At 38.0% G+C, this 10,136-nt stretch overlaps 1 protein-coding gene across 2 annotated transcripts; it reads right to left on the bottom strand.

Moving 5' to 3' along the window:
- Nucleotides 1-17: 17 nt before the first annotated feature.
- On the bottom strand, nucleotides 18-9,579 carry sv2 (synaptic vesicle glycoprotein 2). 2 transcript variants are annotated; one of them, XM_055192479.2, is made up of 13 exons: nucleotides 9,409-9,579; nucleotides 8,811-8,867; nucleotides 8,559-8,720; nucleotides 7,792-7,954; nucleotides 7,579-7,700; nucleotides 6,694-6,857; nucleotides 4,671-4,751; nucleotides 4,458-4,553; nucleotides 4,287-4,375; nucleotides 4,060-4,187; nucleotides 3,858-3,953; nucleotides 3,595-3,754; nucleotides 18-507 (listed from the first exon to the last, which is right to left on the bottom strand). In XM_055192479.2, the coding sequence occupies exons 1-13, from the start codon at nucleotides 9,470-9,472 to the stop codon at nucleotides 324-326; spliced, it is 1,566 nt and encodes a 521-aa protein (XP_055048454.2). In that variant the 5' UTR covers nucleotides 9,473-9,579; the 3' UTR covers nucleotides 18-323. The 2 variants fall into 2 exon arrangements, with proteins under 2 accessions (XP_055048454.2, XP_055048455.2); XM_055192480.2 differs by lacking the exon at nucleotides 9,409-9,579 and adding an exon at nucleotides 9,004-9,099.
- Nucleotides 9,580-10,136: the final 557 nt, after the last annotated feature.

Below are 10,136 nucleotides of genomic sequence, written 5' to 3'. Positions count from 1 at the left end.
ATTACGCAAAGTAAAAATCTAGTATGATTTATACTTTATTTTTCAAATTAAATAAATAATCAATAAAAAACAATAAAAATATTGATTTCATAGTCTAAAATGTTCCTTATCTTATTTTGCAACTGCATCAAACTTTTATAAAATCTTCATAACCTTTAATCAAATGTAAAACATTGCTTGAAATAATGGTTTAATGCAGTCCTTTAGAGGTACTCTCAAAGTGCACTTGTGTATTATTAAGACAAAACTACAACTGAAATATAAGGCTCTTTGGTCCTGTTTGTAATCATATACAAGGTTTTGGTTGAAGTTCATCAAGTCTATTATGTGAGTTCAGTCTGTTTAGTTTGTGGCAGTCGGAAAGCAGCCACTCCTCCTGCCAGCAGGAGCGCAGCGACCAGCAGCAAAGGTACAGCACAATTGGAGTCGACCAGCTGCCCGAAAACTACATTTCCCATGATTGCCGCCACACGACCCACTCCCGTGAAAAACCCCAGAGCTGAGGAGCTAAAACAGAAAGAAAAAAAATGTAATGGTCGTGACATCACAAGCAGCACATGAACATACACATTTACAATTTCTAATATACATTTACATAAGAATTCACACTTTTTACTCAAAAAGTTACAACTTGCAGCTTTAACTTGCAGAGGTCTTAAAGGGATAGTTTACCCAAAAATGAAAATAATATCATTAATGACTCACCCTCATGTTGTTCCAAACTAGGGCTGGATATTGGCAAGGGCCTCACGATACGTATCATGATACATGGGTCATGATACAATGTATCATGATACAATACAATAAGTTGCATGTTGCGATACATTGCAATACTTTTCTTTTTTTAATCAAAAATGTAAAAAAAAGGGAGCGGAATTTTTTTTTACAACTTTTTTTAAGCCAAAGTGCTTCCACACGTCGGCTCTGAAAGCTGCAGGTTTTTAAAAATTTTCTGCCATTTTCTCACTCCCGCTAACTTCTGAGACACTGGCCGAATGGCCATATATGTCAGACAACTGGACAGCGACAACTACAGCAGCGGCGGAGAAGGTTGTTTGACGCACACAGAAGGATTTGATGGGGGTTTTAAAATATTGATAGTAGAGATTGTAATATCGATACACTATTGTGGAAAAATTATCACGATAGATAGCTGTATCAATATTTTTGCACAGCCCTATTCCAAACTCGTAAGACCTGTGTTCATCTTCAGAACACAGTTTAAGATGTTTTAGATTTAGTCCGAGAGCTTTCTGATCCTCCATTGAAATCTATGTACGGTCCACGGTCCATGTCCAGAAAGGCAACAAAAACACCATCAAAGTAGTCCATGTGACATCAGTGGGCCAGCCAGAATCTGTTAAAGCATCAAAAACACACCTTGGTCCAAAAATAACAAAAACCACGACTCAATATTGTCTTCTCTTCTGGCCCTGCCGTGAACCGCGTGCACAAGACCGAAGTCACGTGACTGCAGTGACGCGGCGGACGTACAACACGGCTGACGTGTTATCTGGTGCGCCCCAGCCTTTTTTTGCGCCCAAGCTTCATTTACAGTCTGAGGGAGACGCACGCTGTAAGTTTGAACAAAAAACCTTCGCAAACATGTCTAAGAATAACACGTCATCCGCGTCACATGACTTCAGTCTCGTGCACGCAGCCCACAACAGAACCCCAAGAGAAGACAATGCTGAATAAAGTCGCAATTTCGGTTAGTTTTGGACCAAAATGTACTTTCGATGCTTCAACAAATTCCGACTGACCCACTGATGTCACATGGACTACTTTGATGATGTTTTTATTACCTTTCTGGACATGGACAGTATACCGCACATAGATTTCAATGAAGGGTCAACAAGCTCTCGGACCAAACCCAAAACATCCCAAACTGAGCTCCGAAGATGAAAGGAGGTTTTATGAGTTTGGAACGACATGAGGGTGAGTCATTAATGACGTTTTCATTTTAGGTTGAACTATCCCTTTAAAGATGCAGCGGCGAAAGCAGCCTGTGGCATTCAAGGGGTTTTAAAACAGACCAACATTATAATTGGACTTAAGGAAAATAATGTCTTTATTTCTTTAGGTCTCCCAATGAAAGGCTGCAGGGATGATGTATTTTGTAGGGAAAACCCAGAAATGCGTTAGCATTTTAGCACTGTTTGTTTTTAATGGAGTTTTGGTTAAATGCCTTAAAATATATTCAGTTAACACAGGCTCAAGATAATTTCCCGTTTTATTTCACAAAATGAAACACATTAGTACTATAGTACCCCCACTCGAGATTTTTTAAAGTTTTTTTACATAATAGTTGCTAACCAGTTGATACATGGGACTACAGACGTTGTCGGGAACTTTAAAAAATTCACCATGCACAACAATCTCAAAAACAATGACCCCCCCCCCCAAAAAAAAAACAATCTCTCCTTATCAAGCGTGCCGCACACGCCCTGAAAAGTGAAGCCAAAATGTCTCGATCGCCACACAGTGACTGGTCCCAGTATAATTCATAAACCCCGCCTCCCCATGTTATTCAACGGGACTTGAGACCTAAAAAAATGAATTACATTTCAATTAACTTTTTTCCAAAGCTGGTTTCTGTCATTTACTGTAGTTTTTATCACGCTGATGTAAATTCAAATGTAAATGTTTGATTTAAAAATAAGTTTGTGTTTAGTTAGTTATTTAATTATATAAAAACGGTGGTGTCGCGTCAATATTGACAGCTGTGATATCGTGTGATATGCGCATTCTGCGAGAGCGAGGGCGGGGTCTAGATTTCGCGGCTTTACTTCCTGCTCACTACTGTGCAGGACTGGTCCCGAAATCACTACTGCGCAGACTCAAGACCCAAGATGTCAGCGCCGTATCGGGACACTGACGGCTTCACTTTTTTTACCAATGGAAGAGAGCGAACAGGCGTCGTCCATCTTTTTTTTACGGCCTATGTTCCTTATAAGGAAACATGTTTTTAAATGTTTTAATAAAGTTTGAATGAGTTGTCGGAAGCTCTGTAGTGAAGTTTGCGTATAGTGCAATGTTAGCTTTCAATTTTTAGTAAATGCATTTAAAATTCATAAAAGTTGTTTACTTGTACAGATTATATTGATGGACATCTTTTGATGTCTTATTTATTTTTGCGATAATCCAAAAGTCTATGAAAAATCTAGAGATGCACAGATATTACCTTTTTCCACCGATATCGGTAACGACAATAATTATTATGACTGGCATTTGCCAATACCGATAGTTTGGTGTTTATATTAACTTGCATTAACTAAATTCTGAAGATAAAATTTGAATGTATTCATATAATAATTATTAATATTAAACATTAAACTAGTGACGTTTCTTCACATTTTTATACACAGAGCTCAAATTCATTGCTTTCCTATTCTCTATTAATTGACAGGATATATCGGCCATGACTATAGACTGTTTTTAAATATCGGCTGATGCGTGAAAAATTACTTTTATCGTCCGATACAGATTATTGTCCAAAATATCGGTGCATCTCTAGAAAAATGAGACCCATGCAAAGCTAACCTCCGAATTGGCCTACATAAATGTATCATCCCTGGATCTCCTAGTATTTACCGTAGTTGTGTGGGGTAAAGTTCGGTACCCATCACATCCAGAGCATTCCAGGAGACAACAGAAACCCCACTGAACACACAGGACACGATCAGACTCTGAGATTTGGTCTTCACCACGTAGATGATAAACACACTTACACTGGATACCAGCAAACTGACAGCTACCAGAGAAGAAAAAAAACACACACATTACGAAATAATCCATCTGACCAATCAAAATGCAGAATACTCCTAACATTAAAAATAGAAATATGCTGTACTAACAGAGCAAAATTTTTCCTCCCATTCTGTCCATGACCAGGATAGTGAAAATGTTTCCTGGCAAATTTGAAGCTGCAGTTATGAAACCTTCCATGTACACTATAAAAACAGACACACATAGAGAAATGTTAACCAGAAGACTTGCATATTGCTAATAAGAGCCACCCATCTCATCTAGATTTGACTCATTATGATCACATCATACCAGCAGTTTTGACAGGATAGCAGCTTTCATTCTCTGAGCTTTGGATTCGGGATGTGTTGGCACATGGAGACCCTCCATCTTCCATCCTCTTAAAAAGCTCTGGAAACCACATCCATAAGCCATAATACCTGGGTTTAACAAAATGTGGTTTTAATGCATGAAATCTTTACGATACAAGTAGCCTTATTCATATTTAAATATTAGGAAATACTTATATTTAAATGTACCCAAATGATATGCAGTAAAATATTATAAGCAGAGCCACACTTCTGGAAGCCAGTGGTCCGACAAAGAGCTGTTTAATGGGGTCGAATGCCTGCAAAACACCAAGACATACCATGAAGACAGCAGTAAAGCTTTTAATTTGAGTGTAAGCGGTGGTCATCAGGTGTCATCACCTGCTTGAGATGGCCGGTGAACCGCTGAGATCTCGAACCTGAACAGAGTCTGTCTTTTTCCCCATCGTCTTTAGGTCGAATCACAAGCCCTGTTGCCTGTTAACACACAAACTTGTTTTAATGAACTGACGCATATACATAGGGAACACTGTGAAGGTAAGATGGAAAGCTAACAGTAGATGGGTACAGATGGTTTATGTGTGGTTTACATACAGGAAATGGTTTGATGACAAAACCGTTGTTCAGTCTAAACATTGTCTGGAACACAGATAAAGCCTCCGTCTCACGGCCAGCCTGTTTGGGACAAACACAAACTATTAGGACAAACTATTAAAAATCATGAACAAAAAACAGGCTTTGGGGCGATAGAGTACATAGGAGTCTTGTATATCAATTATTTAGATGGAAATACACTCATTAACATCCGGCTTCATTGACTTGCTTTTGTTTTAGAAATGTATTTTTTTTTATTTTTTGTTATATAGGTCATATATTTAAAAATCATGCATTTTCAAAAAAAGATGCACACTTTTTGTACTCAGTATTTTGCCTTTTAATTAATTTTAAATTACAGATAACTTTTTGTATATTTTAAAAACAATTGCAGTTTAACATTGCAAGAGCCAAATATTAATATGTTAAAATGTTAACTATGAACATTGCACAATTTTTTTTTTAAAATAATCACATCACATGTATTCTTGTATAGCACTAGCTGTAATGCAGAGCTCTTAAACTTCTTTTGTTTATAACTGTTTAAGTTCGATAAATTGGCTAGATGTTGTGTGTCCTCCTAATGACTAAAATTGCACTTCATGTTTTCTTTTTAATATTTTTAAAGATAGATATGCTAAACCGCCTTTCGGTTGTACACTCCATTCGGACACGGCTGTTGGAGTTCGCCCCCTAGTGACAGGCGTAATGAAATTTCGGTTTAATCATTCCAGCGCAAGAGCCTTAAATCTACAAATATATTATACTTAATAATTTAATTATAAGGAAATAAATAATAAAGTTATATAGTTATAAGGTATAAATAGTTTTTAACCCATTAACTGGCACAGTCTTGTGAGCGGGGCGACTGAGTTTACTTCAATATTTTGCATGTAAACGTTAATCTAGCATGACAAACTATATATTGTTGGAAAAGTCTAAGAATGTAGTTTTCATATTTTAAAAGCTTTTAGCAGAAATAATAATGCATCGGCTGTAATTTCTTTAATAATTTTATGTATGAAATAATACTATATTGCATTATTTTTATTCAGTACAATAAATGTAAACTGTTATACCAATTTTTTTTATTTTCACTTCCAGACACGTCCGTAAAAAAGTGTCTTCTTTAAACAAGACCAAAAATAGACTTTTAGACCAAAAAAATGCCAGAATTATATTAATTTAAAAAGTATACGTCACCTTTTCACCCCCCCCCCCACTCAAAAAGGCCTGTGCAAGGTAAAGGGTTAAAGGATTCAAGTGTTACTGATAAAGGTAAACAAAAAATGATTAATAATTTCTCCTTGCACACAGTGTTTTGATTGGAACACACTGAAATACATTACTTTTAGTGACTTCTTCTTTTTTTGAGGGTGCACGATGCAAAATGTGTCACAGCATGTAGGTAGCCCGTCATGTGTGTGGTTCCTTATTTCAAAATATGTGTTCGGCGCGTCAAGCGAACCCATGTGCATCACGTGTCCTGTCAAAACAAGCGCCCGCTGCAGACGCGTCCAAAGGGATTATAATAAAAAAGAAGTTCGCGTTTGCCAGATACTCGCATAATCTCATGCATAATCAGAGTTTACTGTTAAGTGAGTGTCTTGCGTGTATTTTGTGAACGTGAGCGTCTCTTTTATCATAAACGGTTTTGACGGGTGTGCAGCAGGAACTTATTTTGACAAAACACGTGATGAACATGGTTCACATGACACTCCGAACACATATTTTGAATTTGCGCCCCTCAGAAGAGCAGTCACGAGCCGCCACTGGTAGTGGCACAAGTTTTTATTTATTTATCCAAAGCTCAAATTGGATCCGATAATTACGCACACGCAGATGGTTGGCACCCAACGCAGCCCCTTTCCGACACTCCCTCTGTATTTGCTGTACAGTCGAAAAGTAAAAGTAACCACGCTGATTTTAAATTACAGGCACGCTGGATTAGCCCTGGTCTACTTTGACTCAGATGTATTCACTCAGGTTAAGTCAACTAGCTTGTGGTGGACTCTGTTTGTACCTCCATGAGGAACTTTGGGCTTTCTGGCATGAAGAGTCTGAAGATAAGTGCTGATGACAAACTGGGAACCGAACAGAGGATCACGAAAAGACGCCAGCTTTGAAAATCCAACCAGCTCAGATGAACATTCAAAGATGTTCTGGGAATGACCAACCACGCCACGCCTAAACAAAGACAAGCGAAATATCATTAACATTTAAATTTAATATTATAAGTGACCCTATCTGTGAAATCCATCTTAGTATCTCATAATCTAAGACGTTTAGGAGCATCAAAGTTTGATTGCATTCATTGATTTCAATCTTTGACATGATCTTCAGTTAAATGGGACATTTTAAAAGACTTTTTTAAGATGTCAAATAAATCTTTGGTGTCCTCAGAGTACATATGTGAAGTTTTAGCTGAGAATATCATATAGATAATTTATTATAGCATGTTAAAATTGCCACTTTGTAGGTGTGAGCAAAAATGTGCTGTTTTGGGTGTGTCCTTTTAAATGCAAATTAGCTGATATCTGCACTAAATGGCAGTGCCGTGGTTAAATAGTGCCGATTAAGGGGCGGAATTATCCCCTTCTGACATCACAAGGGGAGCCAAATTTCAATTAGCTATTTTTTCTCATGCTTGCAGAGAATGGTTTACCAAAACTAAGTTACTGGCTTGATCTTGTTCACATTTTCTAGGTTTATACCACTGGGGACCCAATTATAGCAATTAACATGAAAAAAAAATCAGATTTTCATGAAACATCCCCTTGAATATTTAAGATATCAAGGTTGTATTCTCACAGAATGTGCTTTACGTTACATAGGATTCATTTATATAGAAAAAAGTAAATCACAAAAAATTATTTTACATTCACAGGCCACATTTGGCCACATTTACCTGCTGCTAAAATATTTCCAGCCATCCAGAAAGTAGCGAGGGCGCTGATCATCGCTCCTCTCCGCAGACGAGGCTGGAATTCCGTAAAATATGAGAAGATTACGGGAATGGATCCGCCTACGCTGAAAACGAGATGGGATGTATTCATGTGATGAGATTTGTGTCCACATCAAACATCACGTCAATGTCTGCCTAGACAAAATACTTTGTTACCCGACTCCACTAAAGAACCGCAGGAGCAGAAAGAGCCAGAAACTCGGGGCTAAACTGGCCACAGCCCCAAACGTGCCGTTTACTGCTAGAGAAACGACCAGGACACTTCGCCGTCCACCACGATCAGCCAGGTAACCCCATAAATAACCCCCAACCATCATACCTGACAGAGAAGAGCACATGGGTAAAACAGGACGTTATCACAACAGGTTCACCTGTAGGCTTAGTTGGTACAGCGTTGCACACAAAAGGTTGTTGTGGGTTCGATCTCAGGAAACACATTAATGTAAACCTTGAAATGCACTGCAAGTGTCTCCCAAATGCATAAATGTAAATGGTTGGACTAAAACTAAATCTACAAACTGTGTGACGAACACATGATTCAGCATTTTGCCAACCCATAACTACTTAATGTTCAACCAAACAGGAAAGAAACTGCAGTTTTACTTCATAAAAATGAGAAGTGAATTTGATTTTCTTTCTATTTTGCTGTTTCATAACATTGTAACTCTTGATCATTTGTCATGCTTTGCGTTTTTCCTCTTTTAAAGAAACTTACAAAACACTTTGCAGTCCCCCTAAATAAAATATGAAGCATTCAGACTGGAAGTCAAAGAAAAACTGTGTATAATAAATTAGACGTGGGACTTAATCATGCGTTTGTACCAAATATTGTTGTTTCTGCTACTACGTGCATACAATGACAATAAAGATTTATTCATTTTAACCATTGGTTCATTCAAAGTATAATCAATAAAGATAATAACCCAAAAATATGCTGGCGGTAAGAATTCCCATATCAGCCGAACTGAGATGCAGGTCACAGCGTGCGGTGGGCAGCAGGAAAGACACACACAGTATCTCCACAGCATCACTGGCATTTGCCCAGCCACAGATGACCAACAACAACCAGTGGAAGAGCCCGAACCCTACAGACAGACATTAACATTCACTGATTCATCTGTACACAAATCTGAGATATTTCATCACTTTTAAATACATAAAGGTGAATTATTAACCTGTTGCTTCTACGGCCTCCTCATAGGTGAGTTTCTTCTTGCTGGTCACCTCATCATCTAGAAACACACACACACAATAACAGACTGACACTATCGAAAACTGGGGCAGTACCATGGTACAGTGATGATATCAGATGGTAATATCATGGTAGTTGGATTAAAACCTCAATCGGGTGGAGAATACATTACATACAATCCATGCTAACGTTAATACTATAGCAGGGGTACGCAACGTCGGTCTTGGTGTGCCGATGTCCAACCGAGTTTAGCTCCAGCTCTTATAAAGCACACCTTAAATAGCTAATCAAGGTCTAAAGAGTCACCTGACAACTACAGGAAACTTAGGCAAGGTTAGGGTTGGAGCTAAAATCTGCAATATCGGCAATCCAGGACCGACGTTGCCTATATCCCTGTACTATAGTAAAACTTGATAGTCGCATAATGCTTAACGCCGACTTACAATTTTTAATAAATCAACTATTTATTCGCTTATTATGACACATTATGAGAGATGCATTAACTTAATATGATGGACTTCAGAGAGCTTTAGCACAGTTATGTTTAAGGTATTATTTTACGTGAGTGATATGTATTTTACCGTCTTCATCCAGATGAGAGGAATAGAGCAGTGGTTCCGTGTCTTCATGCGGTCGTCGGGACATTATTTATATTTTTAAAATAGCTGCAATCGCATAATCATGATCGCCGATCAGATGAATCCACGCACTTCTGTAAACATAACCTCTTCGGGGCGTGGCCCTGTGATGACGCAAGGGTAAACCCGCCCCTGTCACGTTTCCGCGTCAACTGTAGAATTAACAATCTTTCTTTCTTATATTCTTTTTATAAAAACAGCCATACTAAGTTAAAATAAATGAAGAAATACATTTTGCAAAATTGTGGGTGTGGTCTCGCTTGGGGCGTCATAAACAAAGTACGCCACTTCAGTTCGAACGTCTTTCACTTTATTTATTTTTTCTTTTAAATATATTTATGTGAAACGATATGGTAAAAAGATTTTGATCACCTAAATAATAGCAATATGATACGTATTTGACTTAATGCGGTCGACAGCGGGTTGACCTCAAAATACCGCGAGATTAATTTGAGTGTAGACTGCTCGGCATGCTTTTTAAAAGCTCACGCGATATTTTGATGTCATATGCGTGTCTTCTTTGCGCAGCGCTGCATGAAGTCGAACCCGCCTACTGAGTCATGCGCCTTTAATGGGTGGAGTTTTCTTGGGTGGATTTTATCACAGAACAAATACATTAAAATAAACACATTTAAAATAAATAAGTACATAAAAACGACAGTTTACGCACG

Source organism: Misgurnus anguillicaudatus, chromosome 6, assembly GCF_027580225.2.
Source record: "Misgurnus anguillicaudatus chromosome 6, ASM2758022v2, whole genome shotgun sequence".
Taxonomy (NCBI): Eukaryota; Metazoa; Chordata; class Actinopteri; order Cypriniformes; family Cobitidae; genus Misgurnus; species Misgurnus anguillicaudatus.
This window is presented reverse-complemented; position numbering and strand designations above follow the sequence as displayed.

What these genes read in the sequence shown, in the direction of transcription:
- sv2 (XM_055192479.2), bottom strand. Translation starts at nt 9,472, where the DNA reads ATGTCCCGACGACCGCATGAAGACACGGAACCACTGCTCTATTCCTCT. An exon ending in CTCTCATCTGGATGAAGACG is followed by an intron (nt 8,868 to 9,408) that starts GTAAAATACATA and finishes GTGTGTTTCTAG; the next exon opens with ATGATGAGGTGACCAGCAAG. An exon ending in TGGAAATATTTTAGCAGCAG is followed by an intron (nt 6,858 to 7,578) that starts GTAAATGTGGCC and finishes GTCTTTGTTTAG; the next exon opens with GCGTGGCGTGGTTGGTCATT.